Source organism: Podarcis erhardii (assembly GCF_964252035.2).
Source record: "Podarcis erhardii genome assembly, chromosome: 2".
NCBI lineage: Eukaryota > Metazoa > Chordata > Lepidosauria > Squamata > Lacertidae > Podarcis > Podarcis erhardii.
In genome coordinates this window covers 56,433,976-56,452,580 of record NC_138498.1, presented here as the reverse complement: position 1 = coordinate 56,452,580, position 18,605 = coordinate 56,433,976, and the positions used below count along the sequence as shown (strand labels likewise).

At 44.1% G+C, this 18,605-nt stretch overlaps 1 protein-coding gene across 1 annotated transcript; it reads right to left on the bottom strand.

Annotated features, from left to right (window-relative positions):
- Positions 1-224: 224 nt before the first annotated feature.
- Positions 225-18,531, bottom strand: SPRY4 (sprouty RTK signaling antagonist 4). The gene is made up of 2 exons (XM_081852180.1): positions 18,337-18,531; positions 225-4,114 (listed from the first exon to the last, which is right to left on the bottom strand). The coding sequence occupies exon 2, from the start codon at positions 4,066-4,068 to the stop codon at positions 3,175-3,177; it is 894 nt and encodes a 297-aa protein (XP_081708306.1). The 5' UTR covers positions 4,069-4,114; positions 18,337-18,531; the 3' UTR covers positions 225-3,174.
- Between the last annotated feature and the right edge of the window lie 74 nt (positions 18,532-18,605).

Genomic DNA, 18,605 nt, shown 5'->3' with positions numbered 1-18,605 from the left:
CTGACTGACTGCTACACCAGAGGGGGGCCTGGACAATACAAGGAGCTTCATTCTGCTACATTTGTGTAGGCTTTCCTTTCACAGCCTTTTAGAGCACATTGATCCACTTACATCAGATTGGCCTTGACAGGTTTAAAATGGGGTGGGGGGGGTAGCCCATGTAGAAATTTCAGTGGTTTAGAGCTATGTACAGTAAAAATTAAAGGCCTGGTTTCATTTTAAAAAAAACAACAACAACACATTAACATTGTATAAGAAATATAGAAATGTTCCGGGTGGGTATGTACATATATAAATTGGCAAAGTGCTGATCCACCAGTTTGCTTACTTGCTATGGACAGCCAAGCCAGCTAGAATCTGTAGTTGCCTGATCAGGGCTGTCCCACATTAACAGGAGCATAAGATACAATAAAGCATATAATTAACCGAGAGTGTTGTGTATGAGGCTGGATGCCCAGCTTGCTTATACTCTGTGAGCCTGGTTTACCATCCCTTGAAAAGCTACGGCGATTTATACATTCAACAGTATTTTGGCTAAGTTTCTCTTTCTTTTCCCCCACTCCCCCATTGCATGGTTCCCTCAAGTTTGTGCAAGAATATATATGTACAACATACTGTGCGCAACCCAACAGGAACTTATGAAACTCTCTCCATTGAAATGGATGGGAGTGGCACCAAAGCCATTCTTGATGCCTCTTCCCATTCACTTCTATGGGCAGATGCTCCCAGTGGATGTGCCCAGTGTGTTCTTGGCAAGGCTAAACTATACAAATCAGTATCTTGACAACGTATGTGTAGCATCCCTTTTTCTGTGAAACACTATATACATAGCCAGCATATTATAAATATAAAAAGGAAGATTAAAAATATTTCCCAATCAATAAATATATACAGTTGTCAAAAAATGAAGTCAACCCCCAATGAGTAAAAGCAAAATGGGGGGGGGGGGATGATGGTTTGCTACTGTCAGTATATTATGTGTTTCATTTCAAATGAGAAATCTGATTTGCTTGGAGAATGACAGTGTGGTTTTGCCTACTGCTTGCCTAATTAAAACAAGGCAGTTTTCACACAATCACTCCAGTACAGGAATTCCAAGTTGAAAAATAAAACCAGCAGAGACATAAGTTCAGCTTTTTGCATGCAACAAATACCCACTCAGTTTGATTTATTATATTGGTGAACTGTTTTCTGTTTAGCACCTTGTGGTTGTCGATAGAATGGGATCAATCCACTTTAAGGGAATGGAACACTGGTCTTGAATAGAGGTGCTTCTGTTCTCTTCCCAACAGGAATTTAACAGTCCCTCATGCAATAATCCTAACCTTGAGTGTATAGATGAGGCGGAAAACTGTTGGCTACTGAAAATCATTGGAAGTTTGTAACAAATATTCACTTCTAAGCTTCCACGTGCTCCTCTAAAAGTACTTAATGCTAAAATAGACTTATTCTTTTCCTTTTTAAAAGAAATTCCTCTGTATTTACTAAGATAATGTTATTTTACAGGAGACAAAAGTTGAGCAGCAGCAATAAAAGTGAGAATTTAAATACTGAGCAAATGTCATTTGGCCAAAACCAAATCCACCTTTCATGTGAGCTTGGGGTTGCACTGATACACTGTGTGTGTGTGAACCCATCCCACATATATGCAAATGAATTGTGCTCAGTTTGCATTGGCCCTGTGAGTGCAAGGTGGAAGAAGGGTAATGTAGGGATAAGGTGATTGCTTGGCTTAGCTTTCACCAACCTGGCTCCCTCCACATGTTGTTGGACCACAACACCCATCAATCCCAGTCAACATCTGGAGGGCACCAGATTGCCAAAGGCTGGTTTAGGCTCATATGCTGTAAGTACTTATGTGTAGCTCAATTAAGCTGAACATAGTTTATTTCAAGGAGAAGAGGGCTGCCACAATTTGACATCGAAGGGTTTATGATATTGGTGCCTTCAAAGCTTTCCTTTTTTTCTTTTTTCTTTTTTGCCTTAGCAAGATCTCGTTGTGCGATACCCTGAATGTGCCGTTTGATTGGGCAACGTAATTTATTGGTGTTAAATGTGTGCTCAGAACCAAATGCATCTGAAACACATGGCTGAAAAGGGGCCTCATCTCTCAAGCACTCCTGTTACTGGAAGCTTTGCTCAGAGAACAGCATTTTAGCTGCCAGGGCTGCCAGCGCACTTTAAGAATCAAAACCTCAAAGAGTAGCCTTACTGAAGGCAGTGGATTATCTCCATATCAGTGATTGCAGGTCAGAGATCTTCCTGTCACTGGCAAAATTGTTCAGGTGGGGGGGGCACACACACCAATAGCATCCAACTGATGTTAAATGAGGGACAGGTCATGTCCCTAGGCAAGATGCATTCTTTGTATACACTCAATGAAGCCAACGAAAAAGAGAGAGAGCAACGAAGAAAAAAATGGCCTTAAGAGGAGGAAACTGGTGGGGTTGCCCACTTTTCCATCTGTGCCTCAACTGTAGCTTGATATGCATCAATCAGCTAAGAGCAACATCCTCTCCATGCTCTAAAATAGTAGCATTTGCTGATTTCTGCCTATCAAGTTCTATCATTTTGGCCCATGGAGGCTGACTGAAAAGGACTTAGGGAATGGATAGAAGGATCCTTTTCAATAACTGCCTTAAAGGGGGTGGAATATTGAGGGGTTGGGCAGGGTCCCTACTAAAGTGTTGAGAACATTAACTCTCGATTGCCAATGGTCTGCAGGTAATAAATAAAAGGTTGGAGTAGTGTGGGGGAGGGGGCTGAAATGGATATCACCTTCTAGGAATAAGAACCCTGTTTCAGCTGTTGATGTACCTGCCAATCCCATCTCTTAATTATTCTTGTGGTATGTAGACTTAGCAAGCAGCCAAGACTAAGAAATGAACAGAAGCAGTCTTCAGATTACCCTATCTAGTAGATTTCTGCCTTTGCTCTGCAAAAAAATATTCAGAAAGATCCTTCAGATCCCTACTGCATAATAAGTACAGATCACCACTTCCACAACCCCCTGAATAATCCCAAAGTGCTTCAGTTCCTGGAAAGAGACATTTCCCTTCGTTTGTTGAAAGCAAAAGGCTGACACGTTACACTCGCAACGCAGGTTATGAAACTCCCTTTCCTGTTGTTTTTCGGCACTTCTCACCCCCACCCCCCCCTTCCTCACTCCAGAGATCAAAATGGCTTCCCTGGCCTGCTGCCAACTTTCCCTTCAGGTGATGCTTTGCAAATCACACTGTTTGTGTTTTTGCACCGGCATCCAGGCCGACTCACTTGGTCGTAGCATCGCTGCGACAGCTTCACGCAGCCGGTGGCCGGCAGGTAGCACAGCAAGCAAGGCAGGACCAGAGAGAGGGCGCTCATGAAAGACCAGCGAGCGCAGCAGTTCGAATGCGAGCAGGAGCAGGGGTGGTCTGCGCAAGAGCCCTCATCGTCCTCGTTGGTACAGTGGTAGAAGACGCCCTTCACCAGACACATGCAGGTGGAGTAGTTGACCAGGTTCTGAGCCGAGCACAGGCACTCCTGGTTGCACACCCAGCAGGAGGGCAAAGTCCTGGGCAGGGCGCACTCCTTGCATTTGCATTTCCCACAGGCTTCGCACAGCAAAAAGTGCTTGTCCATCTCCTGAGAAGCAGGTCCCTTCAGGTCCAAGGGCTTGCAATTAATCGCCTTGGGCTGTATCCGGACAGCCCTCGGGGAGGACTGGTCTGCTACCGGGGCTGGAACCATGTGATCCAAGAGCCTCTGATCCGAAGATGTGCTGCTGCTACTGCTGATGGAACTGGGCCGCCCGCTGAAAGAGATCCACGGGTGGGTGATGTCCTGCTCACATCGCGGGGGGTGGGCGGGCTCGTGGTGGCCCCGGGGATGTTTCTGAGCAGCCAGCTGGGCCAGGGTGGGGTTGTCTATGTAGTCGTTCTCCAGGTGCGTGGTCTTCATTTGGTCAATCGGCAGGATGGTCAGAGGATGCTGCAGCCTGCCATAGGGGATGCGGCTGTCCAGGAGAGGCTGGACCACCACGGTGGAATTGGGAACCCCAGTAATGCTGTGAGGCGTCCGAGGCTCCATTGCTCAGGCTGTCCTTCAGCACCGAGAAACGCGGCTTTTAAGTGTCCTGAAAGAGATTGAGGGAAAGGGAGAAAGGAAGGAGGGGGGGGGGGAAGAGTTCAGACATTAGCTGTTGTTGTCACAGTTCCAACGAAGCCTAATTGCTTCAGCTGTTCCCATGCCAGCACTGGTCAAAGAGCCAGTTGCAGTGTAACTCTTTGTAGTCCCATCCCCGTGGAAGCAATGGTAACATAGACCATGTTACGTGTATTGTGGTGGCATGCCAAGCGATGCTTGCCACCACAAAGGGCAAGGCCAGGCCTTCCGCTAGAGGGCCCTGCTGCAACTGCCACCACCACCTGCCCAGCAAGGCTCTCTTCCTCCATCACTTCCTCCCGTTTTTCAAGAAGGGCCATGGAGGTCCTTCCTCAGAGCGAGGCATTCTGGGAGGGATGGCTGCGAGAGCTCAAGTGACACTCCTGGGGTTTGCTGCCGTGGCGAAAAATGGAATGTTACTGAACTTTGATGCCTATTGTTGCAAGCATTTCATGTAAACCATTTTGTGAGGGCCACCTGAAAAACAGTACAGAAATATCTTAAATAAGTGAATACACCTGCTTTTAGATATGTACTACTTATCTTTGTGAAGTCTCTCCCCCCCCCCCCGCTCAAATCACTCATGCACACAAACACACCAAGGCAACCAATCCAGCAAAAAGCCTAGTGACCGTCCATAAAGAGACCACATGTTCATTCTGAACACTGTTCAGTCTTGCCCATTGCTGGAACTGGGTTTATAAACACTAGCTTTAAAAAAACACAGCATTATCTACCCACTTCCCCCCACTTCAGGGATTGAACTGCCTAACTAGTCATGGAGAAAGAGGAACACTCAGACCTGTTGGGGTGTCTTTGCACATGCCTAGAATTAGATGGTGTCACACTCTTTCCGTTCTTTACCTGGAGAGCCAAATAGTTTCAGACCAACAAATTAGAAGCAGATATTTAAAATATGCACCCATACAAAATGGGGGGATGACGACCTTTAATTTGTGAACTATGAAATAAAACTATTCCCTAAAAGCCTGGTCAGGCTTTGCCATCTTATCATGAAATACACTCATCCTGAACATTAGGGTTAGAAAGATTGGTTATTAATCCACTGAGGAAAGAAAACTAAGAACACACAGACCACCCTAATGCTTACAGCAGCAGTTTTCAACATTTCTTCTGATATGTGGAAATCACATATGAACTCACACCCCAAATATTCACTTAAGTATAACAAATGATCAGAAGCAATCAGCAATTTTGCAACTCAATTTTACTTCGGCTCTGGCCCATTTGCTCTTAAGAGTCAGAACGGTGCACAGATTTGGAGCAATTATATAACGGGTACTTACATTCCTCAAGCATCCATTACTTTCAGATCGGTAAATTCTTGACTAGGACACAGCTGCATCTTCACGCAATATTGTCCCTCCTTTCCTCCAAGACATATTGGAAACTTCCACTTCCATTATAGATTATCCACAATTTACTGCTATGTCCAAACCCTAAACTGAGATTAGCTTTAACTATGCTTTGTTGAAGCAAGTTAGCTTCATAAACAATGGTTTGAAGTTGGCTTGTTTCAACAAGGCATAGCTGAGATTGCATGAAGCCTGAAAGCTAAAGTATGGTAAATCTAAAATAAGAGCAAAAGCTTCTGGTCTCCTACTTCTGACTGTGCTGAAGGAGAAGCAGGGAGTGGTGCATAAGGGAATGCAGGTTTTGTAAGCTGTGATTTAGCATTAAGTTTTTGAACTGCCAACGCTTTCTGCATTTTCACCTTTCTCTTCCCAGTAATAACATAACCAGAATACAAATGTCTTAAAAGCAGATTTCTTAGTTTCAGTCTCTAAAATCATTATTACTAGTCCCCGACATAGGGCTAGAAAAGTAACAGAAGGCAAAAACTAACTTCAGAGAGGATGGATGAAAACAAAGTTTAGTGACCTAGCTGAAAATTGGAGTAGAGGGCATAAAATCCTTTCAAATATTCAGACTATTTTTCATCCAAACACCAAGCAGCATAGTATTTGGTTTAAATGCTGTTTACTAGCTGACCCATCTATTGCTAGTCTCTAATTTCATTGGAAGAGTGCAATTTATACTGGAGCCCATCCAGAGATTCAACTGGAGTGTAGGACATGAAACCACAGGAAGCAACTAAACTTAAATCAAAGAGCGGAAATGGCTTGGTTCAAATTTAGAGAGTACACATTGTTTTCTGGTGGAGCTGCCACTTCCTCACTGTGACCTTTATATCATTTATTAATTATATTTTTAAAAGAACAATTTAAAGAAGCAGCCGACCAAAACCATTCCTAGCTAAGGGTGAGAGGAGAGGCTGTTGAAATCCGTAGAAGGACTGAGAGAGACACAATTAGAGGAGGAAAACTAGAGCTTCAGAAACCCAGAGAAAAATGTGAGGACTGGCACAGTGCGCCTCATCATAAGTAACGCACAGAGAAAAAAATAACTCAAAAGACCAAATATAGACACAGACACACAGCACATTTAGAGTAACAGTGAAATACTATATGCAATCTACTCAGAAATAAGTCCCATGGGGTTCAATGGGCCTCACATGCATCTAGGATTGCAGCCCTATGCTTTTAAAATCTCATTTATTTTAGATAGGAAAGCATGTGCTTAAACACTCTTCCCCATGAAATCAGTGGGACTTGCAGTGCTTTACTTTGGCTAGATTTTGGCTCACAGTCCATCGAGTTAAATCAGGGGTCAGCAACCTTTTTTAGCCGTGGGCCGGTCCCTCAGACCTTGTGGGGGGGGCAGACTATATTTTTTTGGGGGGGCGGAATGAACGAATTCCTATGCCCCACAAATACCCCAGAGATGCATTTTAAATAAAAGGACACATTCTACTTATGTAAAAACACACTGATTCCTGGACTGTCCACAGGCCGGATTGAGAAGGCGATTGGGCCGCTTCAGGCCCTGGGCCTTAGGTTGCCTATCCCTGTTAAACAATAAATTTTAAAAAACAGAGCTCATCTTTTTTTGGCTTGTGGAGTCAGCATTCCTCCTTTGCCCCCTTCTCCATTTCAAAATGCATTGGAGCAGATGTGCTCTTCAGCAATTATAATGCTGATCGCAATTGTCTACCTCGCCCCTTCTCCCAAAATCCTCAGCCAGGCTTTCCAGCTATTTTGTTTTTAAATTATAGTAGGATTAATTTATTTAAACATTTATTTGGCTCTTTTTATTTTATAAAAGAAGAAAGTACATTTTAAAGAGCTACCCAAAACAAGGTGCCACGGTTGGTGGGTTTGTGATGCTGCAAGCACTGGCCAATCAGTGCTGAGCATAATAGGTTTCTACCACAAACGGGCAGAACCAGTTTCTCCTGAGTTTGGTCCTGGATAGGGAATTTTATGCCTCTCTACAGAATGGTGGCCATGCTGTTGCAGTAGCAGCAATAAGCACAGATGACATTCTTAGCTAATCATCAACAAGTACAACTCCTACAAATTTAAGGGACCTCCAGACTGGTGATTGTGATTCCTCCGCACATTCTTGCTCTCTGGAGGGGCTACAGTGCAACAAATGTGGAGCAAAAATAAGCCAGAACCCTTGCTGTATAAAGAGTTACGGGATTTCAGCAGGATGCTACAGGGTACGCACTGACTGGAACCACACCGTGGGACGACCCTGACACTTTTGAAGGTGCATCAGGAGCACAAATCCTCATGAATGTGCAATTAAAAGGACATCTGGAGGAGTCCTTTGTGACATACCGGTGTGAATATGAGAAAAAACCCTAAGAATAAAATTACCGTATTTTTTGCTCTATAAGACGCACCAGACCACAAGATGCACCTAGTTTTTGGAGGAGGAAAACAAGAAAAAAAATATTCTGAAACTCAGAAGCCAGAACAGCAAGAGGGATCGCTGCGCAGTGAAAGCAGCAATCCCTCTTGCTGTTCTGGCTTCTGGGATCGCTGCGCAGCCTGCATTCGCTCCATAAGATGCACACACATTTCTCCTTACTTTTTAGGAGGGAAAAAATGAGTCTTATAGAGCAAAAAATATGGTAATTTTCATGAGCTTCTGTGAGGAACAATAATCCTGCATGACAGGAGCGTGACTTGGTGGAGTCTTCTAGACTGCAGGGTTCCTCAACTCTGAAAAGGGGCCAGAGCAGAGGTTTAAAATGAAACTGAGCTGAGGAACCTCCATCCATGGCCATCTATGGAAACTTGGTAACAGCACGTGCTGTGCAAGTCCAAGAACAAGAGAGACGTTATCTCTAGACTTCTGGTGGCATTGACCTTCATGCCAATGTCAGATTTTAACAATATTTTGAGGAAAATTCAAGCACCTGATATTATTATTATTAATTATTATTATTATTATTATCCTTTAAAAAACAACAACCACCATCCCATTTGTTGTCAATTAATCTTTTAAAGTTAGGAATTTTTGAAACCTGTAAAAAATATGCTAGATCTAAAAACATACACACACAACCAAAACCTGTCAATAAGCATGGATTCAGGGAAATTTGCATTTTCTTTTTGCTCAAAGGCCCAATGTCAGCAGTATTTGCTGAAGGTTAGAATGTATTAGCCATAATAGAACTTAGGGAACTATGCTATGCAGCTTAGAAACATGATTTTTTTTCATTGAGGAGCTAGTTTTCAGCCTTGATTGTTGATGGTACAAATGCTGACAGAAATATATAAAAGGAGTGAGGTTAAGCAAGCCCATCAGTTCCCTTTATTTCGGTGTTGATGGAATCACCAGCCCAGATTTTAAAGGTTGAGCGTATAACCTCAACTGGGACAGAAAACATATATTTTATTTTATAGCTTTTGAAACAAAATGTATAGGTGAACTACAGATAGAGCTCTGGCTGACAAGATATTGAAATAGTTAGATCTATTCACCACCACCTCAGCACACTGGGTTTTCAGAACAGTCATCTATAACTAAATTTCAAATATGCAGCAACTATGTGTCATTCTTCATTGTAGAATATATCACTTTAGAAGGCAAGTGGGAGAATATGTATTTGAATGTTTCCCACTAAAACCTTTTTCTGCTTCACTTGGAAAGGTCAGAGTGCATTTCTCCTTGCCTTCTTCCTGACTTGCTAGCTTTCTGCATGCAGAGATCTTGTCCTGCTTTTTTTAAAGCACTGAATGCTCAGACATACAATTCTCCACCAGCACTCTGGAGAACTGAACTTCATGCTATTCTTGCACATTTGAAATGGCCCTGAACTAAGAAGCATTGCAGACCTATGCACAACGAAAAAAATAGCAAATTACTCCCTACACAACAAATATACATCCATTTTCTTAAAATTAAGTCTTTCCATTTGCTCAGCAACTTTTATGAGGCTGCATCTGAATTCCACTCAACTCTCCAAACTGACCTGAGTGGTTTTGGGGGTGAGGGGGTGTCAGTCATGTGTTCTTTTCCCATTCAAGAACATTCTGCACTAGCTTAGCTTCAAGAGATGCAACTACATCAGATACTTTCCGGACATTGAGTGCAATGATCTAGTGTTAAGATGGGCTTTAACAGTTCATGCCTGATGTGGGGAAACATCAAAGACAGAAAGGGATGCATAAGATAGAAGACATTACAGGTCCTCCTTTAAAGATAATAAAAAAGATACCATAAATAAAATGTTCATGTAGGTGGAATAAGCTTTTCCAATATAAAGTACAAACTAGACATTTTCACCACCTGCATGTTTCAGCTCAGCTGGAAGCCCCCAGCTTTATTCAGGAATTCTAAATCCTGGCATACTGTAAACTGCATTATTGCTAGCTAAACATTTGTTTGCTGATCTAGTAAGTCAGAGGAAGCAGATTTAACATTGCTTGCAGGTTCTGAGTGTTTTAGGTCACCTTGCAAGGTCTGGCAGAGATCTTGGGCTCTGTGTGTGATGCGGGAGACAAAACTGTGTCCCTGCTAGGCACATAGGTCTCCGACACTGAAAGGTATAGAGCACAAGTTGAGAACTAGTGAAATGTTTTAAAAGAGTTCTTCAACAGGGCCATACAGTGCAGTGGTATATTAAAGGCTTTATAAAGATCTATTTGTATACACATCCCTTTAGACCACTGTTAAACCTAATTATGGTTTAAAGGTGAGTGTGCAGTATGAAGGTGCATGGGACTAAAATCACAAGCACTTCACTTCTCATCCGCTCCTGCAGCTGGCATATTTAGGGATGGCATAGCTATTGCAACGGACCACATGGCCACCCATTTTTAAATCACTAGCACTTGGATTCCGTGATTCAAACTTGCTTTGGGGGTTGTCAATGGATTGTTTGTCAGTGCAATGGGGCAAGAAAGGACAGAGTAAACCAGCCACCATCTAAATCATTAGCACCTTGAGTCACTTCTCCAGACTTTGCCACTGCTATCTATACTTACTTTTTCACCTCAGGATTTCAGTCAAGCACATACTCAGCTTCAGCCTGAGCTCAGGTTCAACGCTTGCCCCCATTTGAAATGCGACCCAAGATTCTAGAAGTGTTTCAGACCACATCTGTCTGTCCTTAAGTATTCCAATGCAAGTCTCACTGATTTAAAATGAAATTTGATTGAAAATGGAATCCTAGTACACCTAGAAGAGAGAGAAAGGATCCTGTCCCTAAGAAATGAAATCAGTACAAGTAGCACTATAAACAGGAGTCCAGAAATGATTCTGTTACTTTAACTGTTTTTTTGGTTTTGGTTTTAACTGTTTTAATGGCCATGTTTTTTCCTTAAAAAATAAACTTTAAAGAACAGAATTAGACCAGTTACAACAAATAAAGAACAAAAACAAAATGCCTTGTGAGAATATATCCACTATGACTGGCATGCTTTTTAATTGCTTGTTTTGTTGTATAACTTAATTAAGGATGTTTTAGTGACCCGGTAGAATTGTTGTTGTGTATTTTAATTATATATTGATTTCATAGTTGTAAACTACTTAGTTATAAAGTTGTACCTTGGTTTTCAAATGGCTTAGTTCATGAACAACTTGGAACTCGAATGTCGCAAACCCGGAAGTAGGTGTTCCGGTTTGCAAACTTTGCCTTGGAAGCTGAACGTCTGGCATGACTTCCGTGACTTCTGATTGGCTGCAGGACACTCCTGCAGCCAGTCGGAAGCCATGCCTTTGTTTCTGAAGGTTTTGGAAGTTGAACGGACTTCTGGAACGCATTCTGTTCGAAAACCAAGGTACGACTGTATAAGTGGAAAATACATTTAATAATACATGTAGTTGCTATTTTTTGAACAGAGCTGCCTGTTTGGATTTCCTCCCGCAAAACCTGTAGCACTTGGAGGAGTTGGAAGATCACTTCAAGTAATCTCTTAACTGTTTAAAATCCTTGCTTTCCCATTTTACCCACAAACGTGATTTGATGGCCTGAAGATTTATTGTGTCATAGGAAGGAAACAAAGCAGGATCTTTTACTATATTAGGTTTGTCAGTAGCAAATGACCTAAATCCTCTTCAAATTGCACCAAAGCCAATAATATATTATCTGAAGAAAGAGGGATGGGGGAAGATTAGTTGTTTGTATTTTTCCTGTGTTCTATACATCCAGTAAAATCCTTGGTTCAGGGGGAGCAAACAATATATTCTGATTAAAACACGTAACTCTTCATTAGCCTATAAGGCACGGCAGGGTGGGGTGGGGTGAGAGGATAGAATCCATAGTCATTTTCATTATTTACCCTATACTTCCTTTAGAAAGACTTACATGAGGTATCTCCCCCACCCCCATACAGGCAGGGGTCTAGTTCACACCTCCTTAGCTTCAAGAATGCTACAGTATTTGGTGCTCCCAGGCCTATGACTACAGGGTGCAATAAGAACAGAAGGATAGTGGGTTCCACCACTACTGACATTGCCAGGCTCCTCCCTCAATTGTCACGTAGCAGCAGCCATCTGGTCAGGCTACAGGGATGCAAGCGTTGCACCAGCTCACCTGATAAACCAGCAAATTTCAGCACCTCCTCTCCTTGAGCTCTTTCTGTTCCAGCAGGTCATTCCAAAAACTTCACAAAGAAGGACTAGTCCCTAAGTCTGTTTTTTCCTCCCTCCGAACTCCTTTTCCTTTTGTGACATGCCATTTAAATTGTAAGTCTGTCTTCTTATTGATATTCCATAAGCCGCTATGGGTGAGGTTGGGGGGGGGGGATGCTTTAAATTTTAAAAAGTTTAAAACTACAAATGGAACATTAGCCAAGCGTCAACGTAGCACTAGGATATGGGAGACCTGGGTTCAGATAAGCACTCAGCCATGAATCTCACTGAGTGAGCTTGGGCTAGTTGTTACTTCTCAGCTGAATCTACTCCACAAGGCTGTTGTGAGGATAAAATGGGAGAGACTGTGTTGATGCCTTGAGTTCCCTGAAAGAGAGCTAGGAATAAATAAAGAAGCCTCTGCAGATGGCCAGACCTCAAAAGGGGGGAAAGGGGAGGGGGGCTGACAATAGTAAAGTTACAAAGATGATGGAACCCACCAGGCACACTGCCCTGGAGCCTTGATTCGTTTCCGTGGGTCTTCTGCATATGTGTACTATTGAGACACACTGAGTGTGCAACAGTGGTACCTAGTAGGCTATGCACTGCTTTGAGATGCCTACTGAAATAAAAAGGACTGTCGTCCTGAAATGCCCAAGGCTACGGATGGCTCTGTATGTATGGAAATCTGCCTCTATGCTTGGAGGCAGCAATCCTTCTGAAAACCAGTTGCTGGAGACTATAGGAGTGGCGCCTGCTCTTGCGCTCAGGCCCAGCTAGGTTTCCCATGAGCCACTGTGAGAACAGGATGCTGGACTAGATGGGCCTACAATGGCCTGATCCAGCAGGGTTAATCTTACGTTGTACTACACTAGATGATCCTTGGGATCCCTTCCAACTCTAGAGTTGTATAATTCTAAGTCATGGCAGTGAGCACCAAAGCCCAGAGATCACGAGGAAATTCACCCACTCTTATGCCAGGGGAAGTACAAATGAGAACATCTCAGGCAGATCAGGCTGTGATAACATCTCAGAATGGATGGAGCACTCCATGGTCTGAGATGGATTTTTGAATTAAGAACCTTCCTCCAGGAACGCATCAGTCCACCCACTCCACGCAGTTGCCTTCCGTTCAACAGCTCACCAAAATGGGACTCTGAACACCATATAAACTGTTATGGGACTGCCCTGGATTTCTTCTTACCACCTTTTTTCTTCCAGGAAGGTCAAAGTACTGAAGTAAGGCTGCACTTCCTTGCACCCATACTTGGGGGTAAATACCGTGCAACAGAATGGGATTCATTTCCAAGCAGATAGGAGAGCCAATTGAATGGCAGGGGACATTAGATGTATAGTCTAAAATGAGTGTACATTCACATAGAAGATTAATTTCTTTGGAAACCAGCCCTTTGACCTCTTCCAGAAGCCCAGGAGACATTATTGCATATTCATAATAAAAGGAGTGGACTGTCTAATTATTATTATTATTAGTAGTAGTAGTAGTAGTAGTATCTCAATTTATATCCCACCTTTCCTCCAAGAAGCTCAAGATGGCATACATGGCTCTCCCCCCCCCACTCTGTTTAACATTCACAACAACCCTGTGAGGTAGATTATGCAGAGACAGTGAGTGACCCAATGTGAAGGACATTGCTGGGTGCAGATTTGAACCTGGGTCTTTCTAGCCCAGTGCTCTAAGCTCTACACCACACGGGCTCATCATCCTATCTACGCTTTTCCATCTTGGTCACCCCTTACAGCGAACTATAGCAAGAAGCTAGCATACAGTATTTCGCAGGATACTAGCCAAGAATTATATTTCAAACAACACATGCAGGCATGATTCAGCTAAGGGCTTCCAAGTCCCATTGAGTGTGGTTGGATTGTGCCCTTGGAACAGAGTGCACTGTACCTATGAATGTAAAGCAATGTAAATCGTGGGAAGCTTGGAGAACTTGTAAGTTGTCCCCAAAAAAGAACAGGTCAAGAAAGAGCAGCAGAAGCCTTCTGAACGGAGCAAACATACAATAGCTGTGGAACTTTTAACTGCTCTTGCTGAATGTCCCAGAGAAGCCTGGCAGGAATCGAGAGGGAATAAGAAAGTATTCATTCCTCTTGAACAAAAGAACTTCTGGAAACGAGCAAGGCAACAGGGAAAGAATCTGAAGAGAAGCTCTTTGATTTTCTGAGTAAATGCAGGGTGCAAATTGTTTGTGCGGTCATGAAAACAGAAGACAGCTTACCTGTCAAGAGGGGTCAAGCAATTGTCATGCTGCAGAGAAAAATCAAACTAGAAAGATGATATGGCGAGTTCATTTTTTAAAAAACCCACACACACAACCAAACAGGTGTCACTCCAATAAGCCACAATTCTTGATAGGGTCATGACTGTAGTCTCCCTTCTATGCCTGAGCAGGTAAACCTTCTGGAAGCAAAGCAGAAGGGCCCAGCTTGAAGGTCAGCTGGATTTCCAAGCACATCCCATCTCCCTATATTGCACAGCACTTTGTGTGGTCCTATGAGGAACAGTTGGAGAGCTGGATCTAGTTAGCCTGGGGAAAGAGAAGATTAAGGGGAGACATGATAGCCATTTCTATATCCCTGGAGGGCTGGCATGTGGAAGATGGTGGAGACTCTGCTAACCCAGATGGCAGTACTAGAATGGAAATGGTAATAGGAAGAGATTTTGGTGAAAGCTTAGGAGAAATGTCCTCTTGCCAAGAGCTGATTGCCTCTGGTAGTGGTGGACTCTCCTTTTCTGGAGGTTTTTAAGGAAGGTCAACTGTCAGAGCTGCTGTAGTTGCAGGCTGCACAGAGCAGGGGGTAAGGCTGGATGACCTTCAAGATCCCTCCCAACTCTGATGAGTTATACTGCTGCATGCAGTTATTGTTTTTCCAGTTGCCAGGGGAATGCACCTTTAAGGAGGAGATGGCCCCTGCTGAATCGGACCAAAAGTCTACCTGGAACTACACTGTGATGTGTCATCTGGTGACGCTTATAGCTTTACTAGTTCCAACTGTGAGGACAGGAGCTTGAAAGCTGAAACACGACTATAAAAAGGGGAGAAAACTGAACCACACAGCAGGAAAACCCTAAAGGGCATCAGAAGGATTTCCCAGCTCACCTTCCACTGGAAGGAAGCAGCAGATTCTCAGGAACTGACCAGGCCAGCAGTAGGAAAGGAGCCACTGTTAACAAGACTCAAATTACATGTAAACACTATAGGATAAGGGGAAGGGAGGTTGGGAGGAAAATAGAGCATCCACCTTCACAAAACGTCCCAGAATGTTAAAAAGACTATAAAGCTACATTAAAGCACTTTCTTGAAACGTATCAGCAGGTGTGCATTAAAAGATTTGCTTCCAACCCCACGTATTTTACCAGGTCTAAACAACACCCTACAGCAAAGCAAACTAGCATGAGATTTCTTCATCAACCATTTTTGCAGTTTCCAAGCCCTGCTAAATCAAGGGAATTGAGTGGTCCTTGTGCCCAGCAGCCTTGGCTTCTTGCAGAGAAACTAAACAAATAAGCAAGACCAGAAGGATGAGGTCCTTGAGAAAAGGCACCTGAGTGCTCAATGCAAGACATCAAATGGTTGCTGGCGATTGTGAAATCCTGAAGTGACTGAACAACTCTTTTGGAGAATCATGGCCAACTGTGCATTATTTCAGCTCAAACACGGCTAGACCTTTTTTTTTTTTGGCAGGATATCCAAATCTCTGGGAACTCTTTTTTTTTTTTTTGCCTCTAATATACGCACCAAGCAATACCTGATTTCACATTGGCAAACATCTCTGAGGTTTCGTTTTGTTTAAACTTTTAATTATTGAGATGCCAAAGTACAGGAGACTGTGCTAAGTACACAATCCTAAGCACACTTACCAGGCACATTGAACTCAGTGGTTCTTACTTCTGAGTAAGTGTGTTTGGGATCAAACCTCCAGCAGCCTTTTAAGGTTTCCACAACCTCCACACTCCCATCTGTCAAAAGCGAGAGGCAAATCTAACAAGAATGCAGGCCTGGTTAATGGTGCTCTCAATACCTCTAATGAATTTTATGCTCAATTTGAGCCAGACTTGAGCAAAACTAGATATTGTAATGGGAGAAAAAAGGCTCCTTGCTGCCATTTTATGAAGCCCGATGCTAACAGGCTTCCGAAGATAACATCATCCTGCATAAACAGAGTTAGTCATTACTCAATAGAAACACTTTTGTTTTTTATGCTTTCAAAGATTAGCCACAGGTTTGGTTTTTTCTTCCAGGGAAGGAGACATTCCTTTTAAAAGGTGCTTTTATTTAACGTGGCAATATCAAACTAGGGCTCCTAGTATGAATGGGACACAGCAGGCTGCAGAAAGCAGCACATTTATCAAATGGAGACATCCTCAGAAGGGTTCCAAGAACTTGAGAACTGTCTCTCCCTCGCCAGACACCCATTTTTACCATTCATATACATATGTGTGTGTGAGAGTGTGTGTGTGTGCGCGTTTGGAAGACAAGTGGGTTGGTGAAAAGGAAGCCAGTGGTGGAGATCATGGCCATTCGGTCCACAAGCTGACACTACCTTTAAACACATCAAGGAAGCTATGTTAAATATTGAACATGCTGATTAAAGCTGAGGGGGAGAGGAAGGAGAGCTTTGAAGCCCACTTGGAAATCTCTGCAAACAGCTGGCTTTCCCTTGCGAATTATTTTCTCTGTCGAAATCCTTCGGAGATACTAAAAAGAGGCTCCCTAGCAAAATCACCTCAGAGCGGAAATCAGCTGAGCAAACCGTCCTTTATCCCCCCCCCCCAACTCAGTTTAGCAAGAGGAGATTTTGACATTGACATTTCAGGCCCGATGGGAAGGTTGGGTTGCAGGCGCGTCAGGCTCTCCCTTGCAATGCATTGCATGCTCTCCTCTCAAGGAAAAAAAATGAGGGTGGGGAGGGGGAAAAGAGAGGAGAAGAGATTGATTTCCTCTCCTCCCTCCCTGTAGCATTCATCCCGGTGATGCCCTTCTGCACGCCCACGGACAAGCTCTACAATCCCCGGGCCGGCTCGCCCTCCTCGCTAGCAACCAGGGCTGCTGCCTTCCAGATCCTGGGTGGCCAGAATCTGCGAGGGGTTCTAGGCTCCTCTCGGTTTGCCAGGCGCTGTGACGCCACGGCTGCTTCCAGCACAAGCGCCAGCCTCGCCTATAGATCTGTACTACGCCATAGGTGGAGAAGGCCCTGAGCAAGAGAGCCAGGCGCTATTTTATTTCTTCATACTCCTTTTCTCCCCTCCACATGCACACACACGCACACTCCGGGTTCGCTGCGCACAAGTCCAGGAGAGAGCCCCTTGGCGCACCCAACCTGCGCAGTTTTATTCCAGATCTGACCCCCAGTTTCTCTCCAAGTTCAACATCACAAGATGGACAGAAAGGTGAAGTGAGGCTTTAATATAGCAAAAACAAATCGGTGGGGAGTGGGGTGGGAGGAAGAGAGGCGTAGTCGTCGTTGCAGGGCTGTTGCATGAAATAAAACGCGAGGGAGCAAAGGTCAGGCAGCCAGGAGCCGACACTCCAGCGGCTCGGCTTTCTAAAGTGCCCTATTATGGAGAGAGAGAGAGAGAGAGAGAGAGAGAGAGAGAGAGAGAGAGAGAGAGAGAGAGAAGGCTCCGGAGCCACTGCGCAGCCCGGCGAGGCAGAGGCGCAGGAGGAAGGAGGCGAAGAGCGCCTTCGGCAAGGCGCTCAGGGGCAGCTGCGTTTGTCAAGCCGGGGGCGCGTGGGCTCCGCCAGCCCTGGCCCAGCGAAAGGTTCCCTCGCCACCACTCTGGCACACACGAGCAAGGGACAAACTCAACCGGGAAAGCGGGGGCGGCTAAAATATTTTTAATTTTATTTAACAAGAAGAGAATTCTAAGACGGATCACAACGTCCACTCATACCTTATCTAAATGCCCAAATGCAGATGGCAACGGGAAGAGCAGGCGATGGCCAAGCCAAATTGTACAATCATCATAATCAGATCACAGATATCATTCATATACATATATATGAGATACTTGGCTTTATTTTTAAAAAAGAAAAAAGAGAGAGAGAGAGATACGTGGGTCGATTTTGGCTGAGCTACACACGCCTTCCTCGCAGAAGGTCAGGAAAAGTCAACCAGGAAAGGGAGCAAAATGTTTCCTCTACGGGGCATTATTATTTCCCCCCTCTTTCACCCTGTGCATTTAAATCCACAAAGATGAAATTCCTTACTTACTTGAAATAATCCAGCCAAGATCATCTCTCAACAGGCGAGTTAATCCTAAATCCGAGACAGTTCGCGAGCTGTGCGTGCAAGGGGGGCAGTTTGGCACGGAGCACCCCTGGCTTCTCCGGGAGCGACTTACAAGTGCTGCGCTGTCAGCAGCAGCAGCAGCCGTCGCTTCCCCCTCCGCTTCGCCTCGCTATTGCAACAACTGCTGCCTGGGAAAATGGCTATTTTATGAATGGGAGGGAAAGGCCCTCGTCTGCGCATGCCCGTCCTCT